The 27,085-nt window shown below is 39.7% G+C and overlaps 1 protein-coding gene across 1 annotated transcript in view; it reads left to right on the top strand.

Moving 5' to 3' along the window:
* Nucleotides 1-26,530, top strand: part of LOC140229339 (USP6 N-terminal-like protein) — a 117,661-nt gene extending 91,131 nt beyond the window's left edge. The window contains exons 8-15 of the mRNA XM_072309622.1: nucleotides 4,642-4,800; nucleotides 6,970-7,090; nucleotides 7,968-8,062; nucleotides 9,590-9,755; nucleotides 11,024-11,140; nucleotides 12,367-12,515; nucleotides 21,478-21,528; nucleotides 25,514-26,530. Of these exons, the coding sequence (XP_072165723.1) occupies nucleotides 4,642-4,800; nucleotides 6,970-7,090; nucleotides 7,968-8,062; nucleotides 9,590-9,755; nucleotides 11,024-11,140; nucleotides 12,367-12,515; nucleotides 21,478-21,528; nucleotides 25,514-26,470 (1,815 nt within the window). The 3' untranslated portion in view covers nucleotides 26,471-26,530. The remainder of the gene's footprint in view (nucleotides 1-4,641; nucleotides 4,801-6,969; nucleotides 7,091-7,967; nucleotides 8,063-9,589; nucleotides 9,756-11,023; nucleotides 11,141-12,366; nucleotides 12,516-21,477; nucleotides 21,529-25,513) is intronic.
* Nucleotides 26,531-27,085: the final 555 nt, after the last annotated feature.

Below are 27,085 nucleotides of genomic sequence, written 5' to 3'. Positions count from 1 at the left end.
GGTACCTCGGTCAGTGGCTGTTATTTGGTCGTTTGGGGTAAATGAACTTTCTGTCTTTACCGCGACACAGGTACATTAATTTAAAAAGCTAAAACCGGGTACAAGCATCAGCAAAGGCTGTCATTTTGTTTGTTTGTTCGTTTGTGTGGTAGAATATCATGAACTCCCTCAACAGGATTTGTTGTGAATCATTTGGTCACATGATCTGTCACATGGAAACTGAAGAAGTGGGTGAAGTTTTTCTTTCAGTGAACGGTGAAATAGATAGGGGAATATTCTCCCCGTGCGGTTTACGCCGCAAATTAAGGTTCATTCAGTAATTCATTATTTTGCTGATTTGTATGAAATGCTGCGTGGTAATTCATCTGGCAAGCAGTCAGGTTCTTTCATGAGGGCTGAATCAAGAAGGACCGATGATTTTATACACAATTTCGACACGCAAGTGACAAGTTCGTGGACTTCACAAAGTGTGATCTTTGCTCTCTGCGTGGTTAAAGTTTGACAGTCGTAGTGTAGCAGTGACTCTGTCCTCACTTGTAGACGTCTCTTAACCCAGTTGATACCACCAGCTTGAATCTCCACCACTGTATCATGTGACAGTGATGCCTGTGGTCACGAAAGGCTTAAAAGAAACCAAAGCCCACATATGAATATGGATTGAGAGAAAGCAGAGTAGTATCAGTTAGAACACATCAGTGAAAGTTTGTAGAAAATCGGGCTGTTGATTCAAAAGTTATGAAGTTTTCCAAGTTGTGGTGCCATCATCACTGGATATGGAGACTACCACACCCAATGATGTCATTATGAACAACTTTTTATAGAAATAAAAAAGAAAAGTCAATCTCACATTTTTGCATTAATGAAAAACACTTGACTTAAATACCTCTTTCTGAAAGCAGGGGGGATAACCTTTCTTATGTCAGTAACAAGTTGATAGAATGTGTAGGCTACTTTTCATTTAAAAAATGAGATTTTGTGGAATTCTGTTTTCTTGAAATTATTGTCCAAAATGACATGAACAGTAGTAGTCTCCTCCCAGTAATGGCAGCACTGAAACTGTAAAACTCGATAACTTTTCAGTCGATTGTCCAATTTTCCTCAAACTTTCAGTGTTGTGTTCTACTTATTTGCTGTGCTCACTCAATCCATATTTAGTTGTGTGGCTGTGGTTTCCTTTAATGTCCAGACAGACGAACCGAACCGACTGTGTTTGGCTCCGAGTACGAATGTCAAATTTTCTGGCAACGGAGCCGAAAGGAGTCATTTTCCGTGCCCCCACTGTCGAGTCTATTTAGTCCTCTCGGGATTTAAAGCTGGAATTACATGTAGTCATGAATTTGCTTGAGTATGGAATGAGACTGTCCGTCTGTAGTGTACCTGCTCCTTACAGTATGGGTGTAGGTGGAGAGTGTTGTTATGTAACAGAGGGTAGTGCATCTACTCCCTGTTGGAAGAGTGTAAAATTTCATTATTTGTTGAAGTCATTGCTAAATATCTACTCTTTCATTTCCTCCCTTTCAAGTGTAGGAAAGAAAAAACAATAGAAATGATTCGGGCAATATTTCAAGAAAAAGGTCAGAAGGTTACGCCTGTTGCACGCACCCAGGCATTCCTTCAGTTTGCCGAGGATAGCATGGGACTCACTCGAGAACTTATTACGAGTGGTTGCAAAGTTGCTAACGAAAATTTCCACCACATGCACATTCTTTTCTGTTTGAATTGAGCAGGCTCGTTTGATGACTTAATTGACTTGGCATAGGAGAGCGATGCCGACTTTGCCTGCGCACGATTGTTGACAGGGACGTTGTTGAATTTAAGCCAATTATTCAACGCGGCATAACTCCAAGAGAATTAAAGGAAAAGTGAAGCTGATGAGAAAGAGGGAAAGAGAGAGATGAAGCACAATATCTAGCAATAGCCAAATGATGATTTAAGCAGGCTTTATCAATTCATTAGGCATTTTGGATCTGTCAGCTTATGTTGCAATGTTTGTGTCAAAGTGGTGTGGGGGGTGTGGGTGATCAAGAGATAACAAAATTCAATTTCATGAAAATTGAAGCACAGCAAAATTATAGAGGGTGGTGAAAATCTCAATGAACTAAGCATCAGTTTTCCTTGTCTATATTTTTGTAGGCTGTCTTTTAGGATTGCAGTCACAAACGAGCAGGCTTTATATCAAAATCCATGACATATCACAACTTTTTGTGGTCATCATTTGCCTCATTGTCTTTTTACGACGAAATATCGCATCTACATGTATAATCTCCCTCCGTAGATTATTGGTTTATGCACAATGAATGATCTGTCTTAAAAAACTATTGGTTCACACATAGTGATTGAAAGGAAGGCAGGAAATTTGGATTATGTCTGGATGGTCCACGCCGAGTTTGCAGTTGTGATAACTTCAAGAAGCGATAATGTTATTGTGGGTTTTTCTTTTTTGATAAAAAAACAAACAAAAACGGGTTTTGAGGGCTTTGATTTTTGAGGGCTTGTTAGCTGGAGGGGGAGGCACAAATGATAGAACAATAGAAGAAGTTTAAAGAAGTAGGCTTGGGGAAGTTACTTGTTATCCTTGGAAGTCTTGAATTCTGGGGTAGTTCCTTTGCAAACACCGTCAAAGCTGAGAAGGGTGAGGTTTGGTTTGAAGACTGGATTGGGTGTGTCGGGGGGGGGGGGGGGGGGGGGGAGGGGGGATTGGGGGTGGGGAGGGTGCGGAATGTTGGGGTTGGGGGGATGGGGGTTGGTCTCAGAGACTGCCGGAAGAGGAAAAGAGGAGGAAATTGACAGCTGGCTTAGGAGCAATCCCAGCGAGAACAGATTGGCAGAAACTTGGAAGGTGCTGCTGCCTCGGCATCACGCCCTCAAGAACCGAATTCAAAACATTGGAACAGGTTGTGATCTCCAACGTGCTTGAGTGCGCACACATGTGTGTGTGTGTGTTTGTCTTGCTGGCACATTTGGTTGTATGCTCGTGCAGTGCAGCTGAGATGAATCATCACAAATGCATTGATGAGAGAGTCTGCTCGCATACGACTTTTGTAGGATACAAATCATGATCCTCATGTTATATACAGGATGTTGAATATCTAACTCACAATCATCACAAAATGCAACAAGCAGAAGGTTTTCATATTAAAGGTAGAAGTTGCATCAAATTAGGGATTGTATTTGTTGATGTTGACCAATGTTTAACTTCCCAAAAGATAGACAAACATAAAAAAAAAAAACTATACACAAGCAAAATAGGAATGCTGAAAAAGGATCAAATTCATGAAGAAGATGTGGCCGACAGTGCCCTCCATGAATTTAACACTGTCACAGTTTGCAGCTGCGTCAGAACTCAATTAGTCCGGGGGGATTAAATCAATTTCCTCCTGAAATTCTCAAGAAAGGCAAAACTTGCTGAAATGCAGAGTTGTTGTTGTTGTTGGTTTTGTCTTTCTGAAGACAGGTTTTAGGGAACTGCTGGGACAACCTCATCTCCCAGCAACTCCTTGTGAAGTTTGGACGTTATGTCGTAACCTTTCATTCTCAGACCCACCTGTGCAAATTCAAGAAGTCTAGTGTGTGTATGATTGGGTGTGATAAATCTTACTTGCCCAGGGAATGCTTTGCTGTGGTAGCAAAGATGTCATGCAGGTTTTTGTTGCAATGGTTTGTGCTGCTTCTGCTGTTGTTTTTCTTACGCTTGATTGGGGCAACCATGCGAGTGACGACTCATTTCGAAGGCAGTTGCCTTGGCTGTGTGCTACAAAGTATGTTAAGAGAGAGAGAATTCTGCTTGCTTGGATGTGCGTTATCTAATCAGAGAGTGTCTGCCACGTCTTGTGTATGTGCAGCTAGGGTCTGCCGGAAAAGACTATGTTTCGGGGAGAATCAGACCAGGGGAAGTTAAGAGGTATCTGGTGCTGATGGATATCAAAGCCTCCACGTGATGTACGCTTCCTTGTCAAAAAGCTGTGAGGGGTGAAAATCAGGTCATAGACAGTGGAAACCAAACATTTTTTTATGCACATACTCACAGGGTAAGGATTACTAGGTATCAACAGGGTAGTCGGTCTTGAATAGGGCATTATGCGGCCTCTGATGCAACAGTGTTTGAGCAAAATATATTCAAGACTCCTCGATGTTCAGCAATATGTATGTGATCAAGTTTTTGATTAGCATTCAACATTTAGGTCAGCGGGAAAAGCCAGATAACAGTATCATTGCTACAAATTATGATCTCATCAACAGTTAATGTGCACTGACATTCAGACATAGATAAAAGATATCATGCATATATGATCACTGCCTTTATTGTGTTGAATTGCTTTCATTAGGAGTAATATGTCTGTCACTTTAGAGTGCACCCTTTCGGTAAGAGAACAAGGTGCATGCATTGATTAATTGATGCACTCAATTTATTGAGATGGTTTAAAGAGGGGAAAATACCAACTTGGTCATTTAATCTTGCTTCCTTTCGCTATGAACATGAAGAGATGCTTCGTCAGTCATTCATTTATTTTGTTGAATTGATTTAAACAGAGGAAATTTAATACTTTGTAATTTCTGTGAAACTCCTGTGTACTTTGGCTGTTTCTTAATGTTTTTTCTCTTTATTTTTTTCTTTCCCTCTTTTAAACATTGTTTGAACAGAGGATGCGAGAGAGGGCGCGGGGCAACTCCCCCGACATCCGGCAGATCGACCTCGATGTGAACAGGACCTTCAGGAACCACATCATGTTCCGGGATCGCTACGGCATCAAACAGCAAGCCCTGTTTCACATACTAGCCGCCTACTCCATGTACAATACGGTGGGTTTGGTCTTCATGGAGTCATGGAGGGAGAGGTGGTAGTAAATGATGTGATTGGGGGGGGGGGGCAGTCTGGGGTACAAGAGTATAAGAGGTCACATGATTTGTAGATAGGGCACACATATATGATGTTGGGGCACTGAAATGTTCTGGTTTTGAAAGGTGATTTAAGCATTCTTGGTGATTTCAGGATATGAATCAATCCCTTGAATAAATTTCAAAAGCCTACAAGTGCTGCTTGATTATCGTTCTCCCTCAACACCACCACAAAAACTCCCCAACAACAACAAAAGCAAAGGAGTGTAAAGGTCACGTGCTTTGTGGATAGAGTACACATGTTATGTTGGGGCACTGAAATCTGTTATAGTTTTGAAAGGTTTATTAGGGATTCTTGATTATTGATTGTTTCGTAATATCGACTGATCATTTAATTAAATGTTCCAAGTCCACCAGTGTTGCTAGAATACTGTTCTCCCTTGCCATCCCCACCCCCCCCCCCCCTTTTTAGTTACACGTTATTCGGGATAGAGACGTTCAGTTTGAAAGGGAATTTACATCTTGTGGGGTTAAGCAAGTACTCAAATTCTGAAAGGTGCATACTGCTCTTTTGTTCATTTGGTGATTTAAATCAAATGCTCGACGATTATTTGTCAAATCATGCTGCTGTATGGCTATCTTCCTTACCCCGTCATGTAAAGTGTATGGATGCTTATGAGAACAAAAGAAGTCAAATTCTACACATCTTGATATTCATTATTAGCCCATGAGATAAACTAATTAAAGATCCTTTATGTTGCATGTGTGTTTAATAATCTGACTAGTGTATGAAGTGATACCTATCAAGATTCATCATGGACATCACAGTCAAAGACAGATGTTGGTGAATTCCTTGTGAATGACATCAAAGTTGTTTTCTTTGTAAATGACAGATAAGAATGCTACAAGTGCAAACGTGCCTGCCAGCTGTTGATATCCTCGAAAAGAAATGCCAGTTGATCAAACAGAAAATTGAAGTAGGACCCCAAAGTACATTGCATTGCCAGAGTTAGTGTTTCATAGATTAGATATGTCGTTTTTGTTTTATGTACCCCCCCCCCAAAAAAAAAGCAAGTGAAATTTGGAGAGTCCTGAGGTTGACATCGATAGCAATCACTGAAAAGGATTAAACTAGAGATGCTTCTAGTTCTCACGTAACCAACAGAATCTTCTCTGTCCATTTTGACGGATGCATTGCTCTTGATATTAAAGATAGGCATTGAAAACTTGGTCACTTCTTATTGTTTTTCTATTCAATAAGAAATGATTGGGATTACAAAATTTGTGATGGGTAAAGGGGGGGGGGAGATGGGGAGTTGTAGAACTGATAACACACATCTCTGTGATTATGAGTGCTTTGTGCTGAAATCTGCAACTGTTGGAAATCCGTGAGCATGTTTTTGATGATAATCTGGCTGTTTTCAATCAAATGTAGGGCTTTGTGATGAATTCAACAGAAGCTGCATGATTTGGGCTCATTTCCTGCATACTATCTATGTAACCAAGCAGTACCCAGTATAATATATTTATGGGCAATCCAGTTGCATGAAAGATGCATGAAAGGACAGATTTTAAGAGATATAAATTTACTTGACACTTTTATGACATATCATATCACAAAATTGCAGAAGTCTGAGAAAAATGAGTTATGGCCAGATTGTTGAACCCTTTTGCTTCAGATGTTCTTTCATTCCATTTAAATCAACATGCTGTGTTCACACACTCCTATGTACTTGTGTTGTGTTTGTCACTACCTGTCCATAGCAGCCACCTGCTAAAAGTGACCATTAAGATAATTCCTTCACCATGTGATCCTGTGGGGTTTTTTTCCTGGGAATAGTGGCCACTTGTCAGTTGGTGGCAGCCATTGGTATTGCACCCTCTGGCCAGTATCTTATACTCTGTGCAGTCGTCACCAGTTAATGAGGTGTCAACTTCATTTGAAGATTTGCGTAATTGTTACAAAACAAATAAAAACATATGAATGCGGGGTAGAATTATGAAAACTGAAATTTGCGCACATCATCAAGAAGATCAAGAACTATGTCATCTGCTATTCAGGCATATTTATTTTGCGATTTTTTTATAATATGTCTGTTTGTGTATGTTTGTATATGTTTGTCTGTCTTTTAGGAGGTGGGCTACTGTCAGGGCATGAGCCAGATCGCTGCCTTGCTGCTCATGTACCTCAACGAAGAGGAGGCCTTCTGGGCGCTGCACATACTTCTGACGGACACAAAACACGCTATGCACGGTAAGCCCCCACATTGGCCTTCCCTCCCAGGGCCTCCCGATACCCTAACCTCCCTGTACCCCAACACCGATCCTGTCGGTAACACAATATTTGCTCTGTGTTCAGTGTATCGACACAGTCCTATAACTGCTTTTGGTGTTGAAGGCAATCTGAGTTGGCACAATTAGTCAACCAAATGAACTTGGAAGTTGAATATGTCTATAATTAGTTTGGACATACTGAGCAAAATTGCAATGAAATTGATATCCAATGCAGTCTTTCAAAAAGAACTTGTTAGAAGTTTGAAGGGCTTCCCAACTAGGATTCATTGTTGCTCAGTGGATAGAATGCTGACTCTCTGTCTTAAGGTCCTTGGTTCAAGTTGTGCTGAGAGCGGCAGTTGTTCCTCAAGGCACTTTTTCCTCATGGCCTGGCTATTTGGAGGAAACTTAGAGCTTTGGGTCCTTTGGTAACTTTGCTCATTAGCATAAAAGTGCTTCCTTTGTATGGCTACATAAAGTAAATCCAAACCACAATTAAACTGTATTGATAGATAGATAGATAGATAGATAGATAGATAGATAGATAGATAGATAGATACATATTGTTGTTTTTTTTCTAGTCAAATAAAAATGGTATAAAGCAGCCCAATGGCTGAATTGTGTGCCATACATGCAGATACAAAATGATAGAATAATTCTGCACATTTAACATAAAGAGACGACATACAGGCCTACATTATGAATACAATTCTGTTTTGAAATTCAAAATTAAAGGCATATTGCACATTAAAAGATGAGGAATAAGATTTATGTGTATGAAACAGAATGTAGTGTAATAAATCGTACGAGTATGCACTGAACTGAATATTTTGTGTATTATCATGTATTGTCAACAGGATTCTTCATCCCAGGATTCCCCAAACTCATCAGGTACCAGGACCACCATGAAAACATTCTCAAGAAGCTTCTCCCCAAAGTCAGGAAGAACCTGGTAACGTATACGAGGCTGTCATTAACAGTGTTGCCATAGCAACTGCTGTCTCAAGTCATTGAGTTCTGTATACCCGTATGCATAATATTTCACATTGTATAATTTTTTTGAAGTTTCTAGGATTAGCAATACTGTAAAGCATAACACTTTTGCAGCATGAACTTTTCGCGAATGGGAGCCGACGACCTTTTCCACGGCGTGAAATTTTAACGAATTGCCAGCGGCATTTAATGCATAAAGTGTAGACAAGAACTTTTGCGTGCATTTTAATTTTCGCATTTCATAGCCCTAACAATGTATCTATGAATATCATCACCATCATCATTATTATCATTGTCAGCATTATCATTGGCCACTTTGTCATCATCATTGCCATCATCATCATCATCATTATCATCACTGTCATTGTCATCATCATCATCATCATCAATGATGCCATACCTACAGTCAGCATTACTGTGATCAACCATGATCATCAATGATATTTCTGTTCTGTTTAGATCAACTTCAGCCTCGTCTACTTCAACATGTTCTTGCTTGGCACACAGTCATTAGCAGGTGTAACTCATACCTACATTATAAATCCCTAAAGATAACCACCTAATGAGAAAAGTTTGATACTCTGAGGGCAGAGGTGTTTGCGGGTGTCATTGGAGAAAGACGATTCCTGTCGTCTGCCAAGGATGCTCTTTTTGTAGAAAAGGTTAACTTAAAGGCAGAAGGGAGAGAGAGAACCTGATCTTGACCCCACTTGGTCGATTTGTGTTGTCTAATTTGAAGAAAACGTGATACATTTGCTAAATCTTCAACAAACCACAGAACACTGTTTTTGTAACTGAGCAGCATTTAGGAACGAAAGGGTACACTTGGCAATTAATTTTCGCTTGACTAGTGTAATGCTGGGTCGACACGATTGTATTTCCGTCGTTGGAAATCAGGTTCATTGGAGGAGAGAGACGATTTTGTTACCAACGGCCCTGACCAGATTTATCCATCTATAGGATACGCTCTTTGCAGCTGTGTTAGCACATTTGGGCAAGATTTCATATATCACATCTCCCTCAAGGAATGCCAGCATGCTATAAAGAGAATGATAAGGGGCTTACTCCAAAACAAGACCTTGGGAGTGATTTGAGGAGTGTTGCCATAGCAGCACATTTATTCAAAAGCAATTGTGAAGCTGGAAGCAGATCATTGGTAAATTCTCTTAGCCAACTTTGTAGTGCCCAGAACATGAAAGGGAAAGAAAATGAGATTGTAGTTGCTGGTAAATTCCTCATTTGCAGACAGTTCTCAAGATCTTGCTTCTGTTGTTGTGGTACGGAAGTCTATCTTTAGTTGACGTAAAACCTGCGAAAATGTCACACGAAAATATCAGCGTGTACAGTATTTCATTCATAAAAGTGACATTTATTGTGAAGTATTGTTTTAGCTGCCTTATTTTCATCATCCCACACTGACATAAATTCATTTCTCTCCCCATCTCCCAACCCACAACCTCATCTTGTTGTCGTGGCGACCTGGCAGGACCGGTTAGAGATCCACACCAGTCTCTACTCCATGAAGTGGTTCTTCCAGTGCTTCCTGGACCGCGTGCCCTTCCCCCTCACCCTGCGGCTGTGGGACATCTTCATGCTGGAGGGGGACAAGATTCTCATCTCCATGGCCTACACGCTCATGAAGCTGCACAGAAGTAAGACTGTGTGTGCGCTGGAGTGTGTGTTTTAACCCGTTGAAGACGAATCCTGAGAATACTCGGGCAGGTGTCTGTGGGAAATGCGTGTTGTAGCAAAATCAGTCCGTCCTCAACGGGTTATGAGGTGGAAGAGGAGGAGAAGGACGAAGAAGAAAGAGAAGATAATGATACTAGAGAGAGAGAGAGAGAGGGGACAGAGAGAGAGGGAGAGAGAGAGAGAGAGAAAGGGTGTGTGTATGTGTGTGTTTGTAGAGGAAAATACAGAAAAAAAAAACAACAACAACCAAAAGCACAGGGTTTTGAACAATGTGCATTGTTTAAATTTGTCTACACCTTTGCATGTTACTAAAACCCTCAAATAAGGACACTTTCTCATGTACGGAAGGGCTGACAGATGTTTCACATATAATCATGACTGAAAACTCTGCCTGGTGAAGGATAGGCCTTTAATGCACCTTTTTTTGGTTTTTTTTTTTGTTTCAGGCTGGTGATGGCCATAAGACAACCAGTTTACAATGTTGTGTAATGTTCAATTCAAGGTAATAGAAGTGACAAGATTTGCCAATTACTATGCAAGTAGTTGAAATGCAATTCTTGGTAATAAAGAGACAGGGAATATATATGTTCAAGCAGATCACCCTCTACAGCAAGTCGAGGAGGTTTTCTCAAATATTTGAAACTGTCATCAGTGCAAATCTTCAGCCTTGCTGGGCTCCCTTGCATGAGGTGTGTTTAGAGGACCAAGTTAACCCTCACAGCACTGGCATCCCAAAACGCTGCTGACATTGTGTTCAGGCAGGCTGTCGATAGTAATAGCAGGGTTGGAGAGGGTAAGGGTGTCGAATGCCCACTCCTTAAGGTACAGAGCATGCTATTGGGTCTTCTTCTGATGAAAAGCCGTTCCATCAAAGATTGATTACCAGCTCGTAGACATGCTGTGGCGAGTATGGTGTCCGGAGTGATGTAAAGCAGGAGATCCAGTTAGTCCCAGAATGGACTTTTAGTCTTTCTGAAAACATACAGGAGGAAACTTGGGAGATTGAGTGAGCTTGCAACAAAAGGGCAAGCCAATTCAAATAAAAAAAATTTTAAAAAATCAAAACATTACTCCTTTCATTACCCACTCCTTCAACCCTCCACCTCTCATACCCTCACCCTGATCTCGTGCCTCCATCTCCTGCCCCCCCCCCCCCCCCCCCGTGCCTTCTCCTGCCCTTCTTGTCCCCCTCCCTGCCACCTCTACCTGTTGATTCCCCTCCCCCCAGGAGTGCTGATCAAGAAGGACATGGAGTTGGTGGTCAGGTACCTGCAGGAGCAGCTGGTCATCGACTTCGGCTACAAGGATGACGAGGTGATCGATGCCCTGCAAGAAGGAATATCAGGTACGCTGCCGCTTCTCGATGTGCATCAAAAGCCTTTAACTTGTCTCATTCTAGAAAAGAAGAGAGGAAAGAGAAGGAAAGTGGAGATAGATGTACAGTGTGTCCCCCAAAAAAATTACAATCAGATTTTCGCATTGATATTACCCAATATGATTAAACTGTCTAGATGCTACTTCAGGGTCTTAAAGTATAACATTTTAGCTCTGTTTTCCAGAAAACCCCATTCGATTTGGTTAAGCGGTCACAGAGAAATGTGGATTGTTGTCAAGCATGTCATGAGTCTGATTCTTCCAAGTTTAGCACTTCGATGATCTTGTGTGTGAACACAATAGACAGAACTTGGAGGGAAGAGATTCCCGACATCCTCTACAAAATTCCTCATTTCTCTTTGACCACTGAAGCAAATCGAATGGGGTTTTCTGTAAGATGTGGGCAATGAGTTATAGTTTCATACCCTGAATTTGTATTTAGATTGATTCAATATTTTTAAAGATATCATTGCGGAGGGTCCCGTTGTAATTTTTTTTTTTTGGACATACGATAGATATGCTGAAATTAAAACTATATATGACATTGTTTTATCCCCATCCCCACTCCCCAAAAAAAAAAACCAAACAAACAAACCACATAATTACAAGTACAGGTACATGTAGCTGCAGATTTCTTTTTTATGCATTGTGGGTTGTGCACCCTTAAATGTTATTGGATATCATAGTCAGACAACAACTACTGCAACTACTAATGCTACCACTACTGCTACTACTTCTATCACTACCACCACCACTACTACTACTACTACTACTTCTACTACTACTACTACTACTACTACTACTACTACTACTACTACTGCTACTACTTTTGCTACTACTACTACTACTACTGCTACTACTTTTGCTACTACTACTACTACTACTGCTACTACTTTTGCTACTACTACTACTACTACTACTACTACTACTACTACTACTACTACTACTACTACTACTACTACTACTACTACCACTACGACTACTACTACTACTACTGCTGCTGCTGCTGCTACTACTATTACTACTGCTACTACTACTTTACTACTACTACTACTGCTACTACTACTACTACTGCTACTACTACTACAACTGCTATTACTATTATTGCTACTACTACTGCTACCACCACTACCACTTCCACTACCATAACTACTACCACTATGAGTAAGCACTCTCGTTTTATTACTTGTTCTGCAGAACTGAAGAGGACCAAGCTGATAACACCGCCCCCTCCCAAGTCCAACGAGTTGCCCATCCTACCGTTTGGGCTTCTCCGCCAGCCTTCCTTCAGCCAGGCCACGGGGCTGCGCTCGGCCATGCCCGTCGGAAACGGCACCAGCAGACAGGTAACGGCGGGGCAGTCCGTTTGGGTGTAGTCAAAAAAAGAAAGAAGGAAAAAGAAACCAAACAAACAAAGCCACCCCCAAACAAAACAAATACATTTTGTGGAGATGTGTAGACGGTTGATTGTAGTCCCAGTCATACGTTTCGCCGTATTGTCCTGTCCCATCCCGCTGCATGCCAACTGTCCAACATCTGTGTGGTTAGTGCTAATTGGACTGAAGCTTGGGGGTGACTAACCACTCTTTCCTTCCCTCTCAAGATGAGATAGGTTTTAGGGAGCTCCTCTGCGTCATCATTTTTTGGGCACCGTAAGATTGGATTCACGGCAGCCTCGACTTTGCGTATCGCGATGACGTGGGTCAAGGAAGACTCGTGTGATGTCATGTCAGTGTGTGCTTGCAGGGCAGACAGTGAATGGCAGCCGCAATGGGCAATTTTTTAATATTTTGACAAGCTGCATGCAACAACGTCTTAGACATTGGTGACAGAAACTCTTCGGCCCTGCACAGACTCTCACTTTTGGGAACGTGACGTTTTGATATTTTGCTGGCAATGCTAATTTGCCTTTCGTTTAATGTGTGTGTATAGACATGACTTATTAAGTAAAGAGATTATTCGACATGCGTTCGTGTATACCATATCAGTGTGGGTGATTTTTGTAATGAGACTGTGACCTGGTACTTAATTTCAGATTTTTTTTAAAAATGTGAATGGGGCATCTTTGTTCTCATATGCTTTTTAAGTGGTGCTGTATCCTGTTATGTAAATGTTAAACTGAACGGCAGACTTCTGTGGAAACTTTATTCTTAGTGGGGTGTTTTTTTTTTCTCACTTTATTCACTTTTATTTGTTGTGTGTGTTCAAGTAAAAAGTTCTAGATACGTCAGAGACCTGCTGATTTGCAGACATGAGTGTGACATCAACAACAAATATTTTCAGTTTTGCCACAGAGCTGAAAGTCTGTTTTAAGCTGAAACACAGAAGGATTCCTTAAACTGTTTTACTGTTGCAACAGTGGGACACAAATGATGAAGATGCTGGAATCAAGTTTGGGAGCTTCTCAGGTTTTTGTTATTGGTTTTGTTTTTGGACTATGACAAATTAGAATTACATTTTCATTAGGGTGGGTCTTTGTTTGTTTGTGGTGTTTTTTGGGGGGACTATGTGAAATTAGAATTATATTATTTTCATTTAGGTGTGGTGGGGATAGACAATAGTTCCTTAAGAACCATAAAGTTGAATGTGACATCATGTCGAATGATAGTAGTCCTAGATCCATTTTAGTTCCGAGAATTCTGCATCGCTTTGGGATATCCTTTTTATTTCGAATAATGAATTATGATATGTTTATATCTCATTCGGCTATATTTTTTTGTGTGTATGTTTGTTAACAGTTTCACCAAGGAAAATTTATCATCTTTATGTGTTTGTGTGTGAGTGTGTGTGTATGAGTAAGTATGTCAGAATTGTCTTTTAGTAAGTCTTGAATCAAGAATCATGAGCAAAATACTTCCCAATAATTTGTCATGAGTGGAATGAAGTCACACAACAAAACCAAAAACAAAAGTAGATTTCACAACAGCTCTGACTGAAGCTAGAAGGTGGAAAATATGTACCCATGGTAACAGAAGTCAATCTGTAAAATTATACTGCTCTGGTGTATAAACTTGGTGTGAGGATATGCTGTTGTCAAAAATGATAAAAAAAAAGAAGAAAACACGCTCTTGGAAATGAAACGCAGTATATATTTTGTTCTCATGGGGTTCGATCAGGAACAGATGACAATTATGTATTATTATTCCAATTTAATAACACTTTGTACATAACTCAAAGCACAGCACAATCAGGCTATGACTACTATTGTGATAATTTATGAAAAAATTGTTTATGTGTATATTGGTATATATATATATATATCCTTAAATTTTATGTTGCTAGTACTGAATAACACATGTAAAGATAGAAACCTATTATATGTTTAAATAACATTATACGTATGTACATACAAGAGTTGCTCTTTTTTTTTCAATTTTTTTGGGTATAACTTTAATATGTGAATACTCTCTTTCAAGATTAGTAGTTGCCAAATGTGTAAGTAGCTGTATTCGTGTACACATTATAAATAAAAAAAGACACACCTCCCCCCCCCCCCAAAAAAAAAAAAACTTTTTTTTCAATTTTTTTGGGTATAACTTTAATATGTGAATACTCTCTTTCAAGATTAGTAGTTGCCAAATGTGTAAGTAGCTGTATTCGTGTACACATTATAAATAAAAAAAGACACACCTCCCCCCCCCCCCCAAAAAAAAAAAAAAAAAAAAAAAAAAAACTTGCGCATTTGTGGTCTTGCATACTGTGCTAACGTGCCTTTAACTTCATATCTGTACATTCAAGCGCCTTTTCCTCAAATGTACGTATCTCAAGGGTTACAGAGCAGAATTTTTATATTCCTAGTTTCTTTCTAGCTCTTGTCAGCCTAAAATTCGTACATTCTTTCTCACACACGACTACATTTGGGCATTTGGATATGATCTTCTTTTTTTTTCCTAATTTTAGGGCCTCATGGGAAGAATTGTATAAAATTTTAACTGGAAAATGGATGACTGGACTGTAAATGAGAAGGAAATACTTGATCAAACACATTTCAAAATGTGTCATCAATTTGTGTGTGTGTGTGTGTGTGTGTCTACAACAATGCAACATAATTAAATGTGACCCGCTACAACAAAAGGATCCTAAAGTTGCTGACGGGTGAGCCGAGAAAATCGAGTTTGAAGTCAGATCACCAAAATCTGTCAAAACGTTCGGATTTCTGTTTTTAACATAATTTTGTAGTCTAATGTATCTTCTATCATCTGCCGAAATTTCGAAGCTAAATGATCAAAGGAAAGGCCTGAAAATAGCATTTTTCTGGGCCATGCTTGGCTCGCCCGTCAGCGACTTTAGGATCCTTATGTTGCAGCGGGTCACCAATGTCATCTCGATTTTCAAAATGCCCAATTTTCAGCCAATACGTTGTTTACAGTTTTTTTTTTTTCCGTGAAGTGAGTACATTGAAATGATATTACAGTTACTGAAGTGCATTCAGATTCAAAGTGGACTTTACTCTCACCAAATGAATAAAAGGAAAGTTTTTACCACTTGCCCTGTGGCTAAAAGTGAACTCAAGTCAATAAGCAAACTGTTAATCAGTTGTTGTACCCTGAATATGCAGATTTTGTTCCTGGTATGCCACAGACTGTAGTGACCACGCAGAGTTGCGAAATCTCCCTGATGCAGCAGGAGGCCCTCTAAAAAACCTTAAGATATCTTTTCTCACCCCTGATAAAAGAATATAACAGTCTACGTGAATTAAGAATTCATTTTCCCCCCTCTTTGGCACCTTAAGATACACTTGAAACACAGGTATCTTCCCCAATAGCTCTTTGAAATTCTTCCCGATATCATTGTGAGAATATCGGTAGCCCTTGACTACTGAGTGTGTAGGGACAAATCTGCAGCAGGGACTTATCTGCAGCTGGGATTGGTAGTACTCCTGCGTTCGTATCTATTGCTGGTGTTATATTTTGTAGCTGTGGTATAAAGAGGAATGGGCATGACTCTACATAATAATATCGTCAGTTGGGTTAGATAGTAGAACTGGTGCCGCATGCGTCTCTTTTTTGACCTTACTCGCACAAACACGGTCATGGGAATATTATAACATCATAGTGAGCTGCTATAGCAACATTTACTGACAGGTTAGGAACAACGACAGTTTTGTTTTCTTTTGTTTTGTTTTCATGTATATTACTTTGCATCATATGTTTGATTGAGAGAACATGGTAACTGGGCTGTGACTTTCGTCTACTACTATGTGGTGACTCGAAACCTGTTGAGGACTAGTCCCGAGTAAACTCGGGCAAGCGTCTGTGAGAAATGCGTGTTGTAGCAAAATCAGTCCATCCTCAATGGGTTAATTAGTGATAATAGTGACGTGGATTCAGAAAAGCATATTGAAAGTAGCTCTTCACAATGAAAAGTCTGTCCGAGGCATTGTCGTAATGACGCTTGCTATGCACTGGTGTTCTTTTTTCCACCTTTTGTCATGATTTTATAGGCAAGTCAAGAAAGTGATTTGAGTACATATTCATCATATCTCTTTTATGCAACCTATCAAATGTAAATGCCGAGGATGTCACCTTTAAAACAAATTCAGACTATCGTCAAGTTGGATGCAGTCAGCCACATTGCACTTCACAGGTGGCCGAGCTCTAAATTTGAAATGCCAAGTGTACATTGCACATTGTAATTATTGTCTGAATACCCTTTGCAAGTGATGATAATACTTTTGATATGAAAGTGCAATTGGAGTGCACATTTGCAGTGAGAATGAATTTTGATAGGCCTACCGAGCACACTGTTTAAGGACTGTAGTGCCAAAAGTGGTGCTTTTGTTGACATCATCGTATGTTTTAGGTTGACACTTCAGCACAGGTAGATATTATTGTTACCATGCAATGAACCTCAGAGCCACAACCAAGTAAATTCTGACAGCGTTTCACTGATCAATTGGGAGGGCTTGCATGACAAGCCCACTATGTAATCCCTCTGAACCCTTCTCAGTTATCAAAGATGTGTTCCCTCTGATCTGGAATGAAGTAAAGGTGCAGAGAAAGTTGCTGTGCACATTTTTGACTACTTTCTAATGGATGCTCTAGGTCTACGCAAACCTCACAACTCTTCCCTATTTGGGGCAGCATCCATAGCTATCATGTCAAGAACATCAGATATTTTTAGATATGTGCAGAAAATTTTGTAAAAAAACATTTTCCTGTTCTAGTGAGAGTGAAATACTTTTTTTTTTTTTTTTTGGCCTTATTGTAATTTGTTTTTTGGGTTTTTTGTTGTTGTTGCTCTGATGAACAGATGAATTTATATCATTTTTGTACAGGGCATTTGATAGTCTTAATAGTTAATAGTTTTTATGCTTTTGTTATGCAAACTGTCACGTATGCTATCGCTAATGACAGGCTTGAATCAAGCGAGTTGAAGTGAACAAGGCAATGCAGATTATCGACTGTGTTGCATGCCCAACAACACATTGAATACCATACCATTGTCTCATCTCGTGAATAAAACATGTGACATTGTAAAACGGACAAAGAATGCAGTGTAAAATGTGCCTGTTTATGCATGTCTGCATGTGGTATGCAAGCCAGTATATATGGTGAAATGTTATCTTTTTTTGTTTTTGTTTTCATGCCTGTTGTTCTCACCTTTCTATTATGCAACCGAGATTTATTTTTTGCAGATGATATAGTCTAATGGAATATATTACACTGACTACAGCGGTTGAATCGATAAGACTTCAGCTCTTGAAACTTTTTTGTTGTCTTGGTTTGATCTTTTCTTTAAAGTATTAAGATTTGTATCCATCTTGGGTTAAGATGATCTCAGAGAGATGGTCCTCATTACAGCTGAACATGTATAAAACTCAAATCCAGTCAAGCGATAAAACACAATCATATAAATCTTAATGCATATCATTGACGAATGACTTTTTGTTAGTTGTCCACAAAAGACTGTTACAACAATCCAGCATGTACATTGAACCATTTGCCTTTATAGAAGATATTTTTCTTCTCCCTTCTTTTTCCCCTCAAAAGAAAATTTAGATAAGTAAAAGCATATAACATGATCATTTCTGGTGGTTTTATACTTTACTGCAAGTCATCAAAATATGGGAGCATAAAAAAATATAAAAAAAAAACGATGAAAATACAAATGTGCGGCGCTGTCCATCAATGTAAAAAAAAAATAATTAAAAAAAAATAAAATAAAATGATAAAGGAAGGATTCCAAAATTAACCCAAGTTCAGAAATGGAAGCATGAATTGCACTGGTCTCAATGCATGTAGGAGGGGTGCCGCTAGCCCCACCCTCCAAGCCGCCACTCCCAGTCCCACCCCTTGAATTTCATGTCGGCTCTCCTTCCGGCTTGCCCTTCTCGGTCTCTCTGTTCTACACATTTGTTCGTTTCCCTAGTCTTCCCCATCCTACTTGTCCAAACATGGTCCATCCAAAGATCCACACCAACAGGTGAGCATGTCGAATACAAATTTTTTTTTAATTGTTTTTGTTTCGGTGATCTTTCATTCCTAAGAAAAGCACTTACGTCTGCCTCCAGTCTGTGATTTTTGTTATTTTTCTCCCTCCCTTCACAGCACACACTTACTTTATATACGGTGCTGGTGTGGAGTGCTGCGTGTCCTTGTATCTTTTCCTGCAATCTTCCACGTGTTGATTTTATTTTTTTCTTTTCCCCGTTCATCAGGTGCATGGTGCAATGAATACTCCAACCACCGCCACTCACTCATCTATGATAATCCGTTTCACTGACCATACAAACCGCCCCAGCACTCTGCTCTCTAGATCTTGTAACACCAGCTGTGGTCTGTGGGGGGAAAGACACACCTTTCATAGAGTGGATTAAAACACACACCCACAGATGGAGATGGGAATGTGTTGCAAAGTCCGTTAACCTGTTTGGTATGACATTTATTATTATTTTTTGGAGGGTAATCCCTGTAGCCATTTTACATAGGACCATTCAGGTGCCAGCATTCAACAGGTTAGTCCTACCTTGTTCAAAGGTAAAGCACAATTTCTTTATGACTGCAGAAACTGTAAATTTTAGCTCTAAAATGGACAGATAGGCATTAGAAATTTGTGAAATAACACTGTGATAACACTATTTTATTAGGTAATGACAAAAATGCTAAATATTACACACAAAAAAAGTTACGCCTTAAGTATTGCAATGGCTGAGCATTCCCAATCGTCATTGCTATATGATGTTTTATAATCAAGTACATCAATTACAGTATATCGGGCCATAGCAGTGTCCATTGCGTGAGAATGAATCGCATGCGCAGCTTGTTACATGCATGCAATTCAATACTACTGCTAGAGCACATTTCGATCATCACATACTAAGTAGCAATCTTCGTACCCACTTCTGAATGGGGAGGGCGTGTCGGGAATAAAAGTCTGGTACACCGACCTTTGTTATTTCACACCTTTGATCTAAAAAATACACCAAAATAAATCGTTATCCGTACAAATCGTGTCAGCCTGACAGGTTTCTTGGTAGACCTTTTCGATGTATCGCTAGCAAATTCCAGATGAAAATAAGCACTGAATTGATCAGTAATAATACACTGATCAATTCAGTGCTTATTAACGTTGATGTAGGGCAATTTGTCAATCAGTTGCAATGAAAACATCTCAATGAAAGAATTTCATGAATTTGAAATATTCCAGATGGTGGAAGATGAACTTTAAGCCCTTCTGACTACTATGCTTTAACATTTAAATTGTTTCGAATGAGGAAGACATTAGTTCCCATACAAAGTTTACAGTACCAGCTTCCGTGTGCTTGTCACGTAGGATGCTTGTCACAAATGTAGTGACTTTTTTTTTCTTTTTTACCAGTCTCTCACAAATCCCAGATGTTGCTGTGTCCAGCTTACGGGAATCAAAACAAAAGAAAGAAGCTATGTACTAATGCCCAGACATGTAGGACTAATGCTTAGGGAAAAAAAATCAAAAGATAAAAAGCAACCGAGAAACAAGAGGAAAAATACGCACATCCTGAGGTACATTGAATATTCTAGAAGACTATACTAGCTCACCGTTTGTGCTGGATGGTTCTTAACACATAGGAGTTTTGATTTCCAACAAACAAATGGCCAGGGCTGTGACTGTTGAACACCGTGGATTGATTTATTTCTGAATATGATTACATCTTCTGTTTTTTATTCAAACAATAGTGTATATTTTACAGTAGATCAAAAAGAAAGAAAGAAAGAAAGAAAGAAAGAAAGAAAGAAAGAAAGAAAGAAAGAATACAAATGATAGTGGAGATATCTGCTTTAAAAAATACACACACATTCTCATGCTGCCAATTTTAATCTTTCACCCCCCCCCCCCCCCTTGATGCAGAAGCATCAAACTATGCACCCATTTGTCATAAGCATTGTAATACATCTTTGGAATCAAGCTGCCCTAATGTGGGAACATGTATGACTCTTCCCCCTCACCCCACCCTCCCCTTTACACATGGGTGGAAGTACTGTCTTAAAGAGAATTATAATAACAATCTTCTTCTGGTCATAGAAATTTGCCATACCTGCCCACAAGTGTAACTACTGACGACATCTCACACAGTATTCCTATTATATTCTTGTTTAAATACCTGGTTTATATACCTGGTGCATAATCAATAATATATATATATATATATCACATCTCCAGCCACTCTTTCACACACATGTCATGTCAGGCATCCCTGAATTACAGCATGACTTCAATATCAACATTCATAGTTACTCTTCATACAGTCCAGTAACTGATATTTCTTTCACGTGTAGGTTCTAACTTTGACAAAGACTGTGCCCGATTATTTCTTGTGTCTTATTGTTCAACTCTTTTCCAAAAAATATGGCGGTTATACTACTCCTACATGTTAACATTCATGCAATCCTTATTATGTTAACATATATTTATTGCTTTTGTTGTCACTAATTATTGATTTCATTTTGATCATTTATACCTTTTATTTTATCGATGTCACCATTATTATCATTTTTTTTTTGTTATCATAATGATTTATTACTACTGTCATACTTCTTATTTTCATCAATATTATTATAACTTGCATGTTGAAATGTATTATTTGCCTGTATGCCTGATGGATACTAATTTTATCTGGGTTCATTTGGGCAGTCAATCTAGACGAGATTTACTGCCGTGCCAGTTTCATGAAGACAAGGACTGTACCCCTGTGTGTGTATATGTCTTTTTGCACCTTTGTCATTGTCACTATCTACTCCAACTACCTCTCCCCCCCCCCCCCCCCCACCACCACAGCACAAATCACTCTGTGTATTTTTTCACGTGTTGATTTCTTGTCTTTGGTAGAACAAACCTACACCCTCCGCTAAACCAGCAAAGGTTGTTACGTTCAAAGAGGTGAGAGAATGCCAAAACTTCATCCGTGCAAGTTGAGCGCCTCGAAAAGGAGACGACATTTATCATACCCAGCATGCAAATGATTTGAGCATCAAACCACATTCAACTACGTGTACTACTTTAATACTGAAAGGCTGTAATTATTCTACACACATGTACATTGTGTGACTATATCTATGCATTTCAATGGTAGATGTCATATAATTCCACTAAAATGTAGGATTTTTAAAACGTTCTTACTACTGTTTTATTTTGTTCACATTATATTCTTACATTATATTGCCAACTTTCAGTTTGCGTAGGACTTTAAGGACGCAGTGTCCTTGACAACATATGATCATGTCCCTAGCATGCCATGTTACTCCATTGTTACATAATCTAATCATGTAAGTTATGTCGTGCAGTGTTCTCATGTATGCAAGGTCTACAATGCTATACGGCAAACCCACCTTTGATCTGCATGCTTTCGATAGATCTGCATGTCAAAAAATTAAAAAGAAATGACACACAAATAGATTAGAGGAAGAAATTTGAAACCATGCACGATTCATGTTAATCAGCATCACTTCTTTCATCCAATGACTTCAACAACAACTATGGCTACAATAGGCCTATGTATGTCCACTGAAAGTGCAAAGCACAGAAGATAACATAGATGCAGTTTATTAAAGTTGAATACTGGTTCATTAGGAGAAATTGTAGCCCTATGAACAGAGCAGGGATACCTTGGATGGAATGAACCCCACAAGCCATCCAAGAGCAGCAAAAGAATTACATCCCTCCTTCAGTACGTAGCCGTTGTACTGGCCCCGCTTTCACCACTGTGCGGCTGGAGTAAGCTTGTGGCCAGACCATTCTGTTTAACCAAAGGCAACGTCTTTTATTTGATCATCATTCACCGTAGAGCCTATGTCGGCACAATTGGGGCATTCAAGGATCTATCCTCTCTGGATTGTTACAATTTGTGTATTTCTCTGTCTCTCTTGCAACAAATGAAGGCGTGGCCTTTGCTTGAGAGAAACCTCAAAAAAGATGTGTACCAGTAAACCTCTCCCCTCCCCCTCATTCAAACATTCAAATTATTGATTATGTCAATTAGATGCAACAGACCAAAAACAGTATTACATGTTTTCTATTGAACCTAGGCAATTTTTTTTTTTTTTTTTTTTAATATTCGTTGCCTGTTTTGAATATTGTAAAGTGGTAAAGTGAATTATTTGGTAGACATACAGACAGGATGAGTGGTGACAGAAATAGTAATATGTAGGCTTACTTGTTCGTATGATTCTGTAGGATTATAATCAAATAAGAAGCGAGTGTCTCCATTGTTTGTGTACCATGTCATAAACAAACCCCTCATCTTCTTGCTAGCTATCATGTCATTAATTTTGTGCATTGCATGAGATGCCACGCCTTCAAAAAAAAAGAAGAAAAAGAAATAAGAAAAGTAACATCATCGTGTCATAAATGTGTAGAAATCTTCATTTGTCATGTGTATATTTGCACTGCTTCAGTCTGGAATGAAGATTCGTACGTTGAAAGAACCACACCCTAATGTGCATGCCCGTTTCTCGTCAGTCATTGGTGCATTTGTTGACAGTGATGGTGCATGCCACTCCCCTACCCCCCCCCCCCCACCCCCATCTTGTTCGTACTGATGTTGAATTGTACCCCCAGTGAGAGATAGAGAAAGAGAGAAAGAGATAAAATGAGTGATGTATGATAGATTGTATGCTTTCAAACTCATGCACGATGAACGTGATGATACATCACCATGCCTAGAACAGAGTGGTAGTTACTAGAGAAGCCTGAAACGTTGGGGTCTGTGCTTAGATTCGATGCAGTTTGTCACTAAAGAACTGTTCTCTGTTGCATGAATGTGAATGACCTCATCATTTATGTTGCTAGAGAGAAAATTGCAAGAGGTAACAATAACAAATATAATGTATCACCCCCCCCCCCCCACTAAATGAGTAATATTAAGAATATTTACTGGAATGAGAGTTAAATGTAATCCCAGTGGCAGAACTGGCAGTACCTCACTATTGTATGTTTCATGCTTTCCATTACCTCTTACAAATAATCACATATTATGATACATTTGCCTACCTTACATTCACCAACTTCTTATGTAATTCTTATGGTATTTCATATGATATTTCATATCAAATATTCACATCACTTTGCTTTAATAATCTCTTTTAATTTCAAAGTAACCCTCATTGAGGTGGCAGCCCCCATTCACACCCAAGATTTTTTACTAAATTAAATCTGCAGTTTGCATTAGTAATACAACTCTGCACATCACACATCCAATCATTTGTATCATGGGATGGTGCCTAGAATTAAATCATGCTATTTTCTCTACTATATATTACTTTCTCCTTTGGCTCTGTATATCTTGAGTGAGTTCACATGATTGTACACCATACAGAAGATCCAGTAAAACAGTGTGTATGCTTCATAGTGTATGCAGGATGCATGGTGAATGCATAGATTTAATCTAAAGATTTCTTCATCGTGAAGAAGGACAAAATAGAGGGATGTGTCAAGTCCCGATGAGACCTAAAAAGTCGAATCGTTTGAATGAACACTGTCCAAGACATTCAGTATTTTTATTCCTTTAATCATAAAATGTAGGAAATTACAAATAAAACATTTTCAATTACTTACCGTAGTTTGATATGTTACAGAAATTTGTGCACAAATATGTCTCTCACAAAAAGGAAGATGCCAAAAATTTGTTTGTATTTAAAAAAAAAAAGTCTGAATAATTCACAGGAAATTTAACAGCCTTTTCTGATCACTGTCAACTCTAATTTGAGGGCATATACTGGCCGAGAAAAAAAGAAGTAAACACAGCTCAAAGGATTCCATGTCATGTACATATCAGTATGTATTGCTATATATATACTTGTACATGTTTATTGCTTTAGGTCTTATCCGATTGACTTGAAACCATGGTCGAACAGAATAAAGATATGAAAGATACGTTACACCGGTCATGTATTGATGTGAAAAAAAAAAATACCACGCCACGATTCGTCATCAAAGCTTTCATTCGTAGTTGATCCATGCAGCATAATGCACCGTCATGCGCACTTCAAAGAAGAATGATCCTTTGTACACGAAGTCTCCCATTGTCTGTCCAATATCATTTGGTCCTATCGTTAGCATTTTGCACAGGCATACTTCACAATCGTTCAAAAAAAGTTGCTGGTCAGATGAGTTATGCATATATGGAAAGAAAACTGAGCCAATTTAATTTTTTTTTTTTTTTTAAATTGCATCCAATACAGTAATTTGAATTTGGTTGAACAGAATGTGAATTGCATTTTATTTGGGTGTGATGGGCATCTTCCGTATGTAGTCTTCAGGGAAGCATTTAGTTCTTTCTGAAACTCTGACATGAAATGGTTTCCTTGAGATGGAATTATTATGATTTTTTTCTTCAATGAACCTCATACCATTATGTTGGCAGTGACCTAAACATTGATTCACACCTTGTGTGGTATCCTGTGAAAAATGAGGGCTACTAACTGAAAGAATATCTGCGTCGGACCTTTGAGTTTTTTTTTTCTTCTTTTTCAATTATTTAACTCTTATAGTTTACACTCCCACACATTCTTTGACGTATAACCTTGTGTGGGTGTGGTACATCATCATAGCAGTACTTTATTTTGTCAGAGAAATGCTGGTAATTTAAACTGCCTTGTTGGAGAAACTGTAAACGTAATACACATGTATCATATGACAAACTGCATGAAAATTCGTATTAGGGATTTTATGAGAAAAATTTGAGTGGTTTCAAACAATGTTTAGTGTGTGATTTCTTTCCTAAAAATATGTTATCATACCCTCTAATTGATGTGTGATTGCAAGTTTTGAACAGAGACAGGACTAAGTAACATGGAGTATGTCTGTATGTGGTGTTTTAAAAATCTCTGAAACCAATGCCTTTATTTTTGTCTGTTTTTCCCCCTAGGTAACCCAGTCCACATCCTCCTCCTCCCCACCCCCGACTCCCACGAGTACCACGGTGTCAGCCTCTAATGGAACCTCACAGCACACCTCGCCGGATAAGAGAAAGGCCGAGGAAAATTACTACAGCAGCGTGACGTCATTTGAGAGCCAGTTTTCGGCTCGCTCGTCGGGCATGCAGCAGTTGAGGTACAGTGCGTCGCCGTCCCACTCCGAGCCCGGGAGCAGCCGCAACGTGAATAATGACCTGACGCCTACTGGGCAGGAGCATCTGCCGGGTTTCCAGTACCAGCAGGGCATGACTGTGGCGGAAGTGGACTTCAGAAGGGAGAACTCTGGTGACAAGGGCACGTTGCGGGCGGGTAAGGCCTCCCCGCTCTCAGACCGGCCACAGAGCTTGCCGCCATCCAGTCCAGCGCACACCGACGTCAGCGAGCGCCGGCTGTCGCTCTACGACAATGTGGACGTTTACTATAACGCGCATTACGAGCAGAGCATGGAGGAATCGCTGGAGGCAGTCGGCACGCCAACGGCGCACGCGCAGGATGGTATGTTTTACGTGACGGGCGTGAACGCCGATCCGCGTGTCACAGGGGTGGCGCCACAGCCGGCGGCCGAGGCACCCAGCACGGAATTTGGCAATACCTCCTCCCACCACAAGTCTCGCCCGGAGGAGTCCCACCTCGCCTTCGCAACCTCCGCACAGCTGAGATCGCCCCCACCCCCGGCCAAGCCCACAAGCCTAGGGAACCTGCAGTCCTTTGAGGGCCACTCCAGCCACCACCGCCACAAGCGGACATCCTGGGAGGGGTCGCAGTCGCAGCCGGGTCGCAGCCCGAGCCGAAGTCCGGGGGTAGCTTCTTCTGGGTCAACACGACCTTCTGCATCATCTCCGAACCGGAAACCCTCTAGCCCAATCAATGGCGTTCAATACTTCAAACCACAGGTCACATATATATGAGAAAGAAGCTGTTGAAAAGTCAAGACACTATATGCCATATTTGCATCTTGAAAGGGTCCTCAAGCCTCTTCAGTTGACCTTCAACTTTTGACCTGCTCCTCTACAAGACAATAAAATGCTACAGTGGAAGAAGGTCTTCAGTTTGATACGTTAAAATCAAGTTTCATATGTCATATTACTTGAAGATACGTGTAGAACCCTTTACTTTCAACACTATTCTGGAATGAGGGGATTATTTCACCAGTACAAGAACATTACAATGCAACCATACAACTCATCTATCACACATATAACTGTGCGATGTATGCTATCTGGTCATAACTGTGAGAAAGTATGTGAAGCTATTTCATCATGCTTTCAACAGTCAAAAAATGCAAGAGCATGAGGATATTCAAGTTATATATTTGTTTTAGAACGCATTCTCCTTAAAAAGAGAGCATTTCTACGAGTCGCACAAGCTCATTTATTGACACAAAACGCTCCCGAACAAAACAATAATATATTTTCTTTTCAGCTAGTGAGAGATGTGACGCAACTCCAAAATGTGTTGAAAATGCTACACTCACTCATTTTAGAATTTATCTTGGAGGGGGCTGAGATAGTGTGAAAGTTATC

This window comes from Diadema setosum, chromosome 5, assembly GCF_964275005.1.
Source record: "Diadema setosum chromosome 5, eeDiaSeto1, whole genome shotgun sequence".
In the NCBI taxonomy this organism is placed as follows: Eukaryota; Metazoa; Echinodermata; class Echinoidea; order Diadematoida; family Diadematidae; genus Diadema; species Diadema setosum.
Note: the sequence above shows the minus strand (reverse complement) of the source record. Positions and strands in the feature narration are given on the sequence as shown.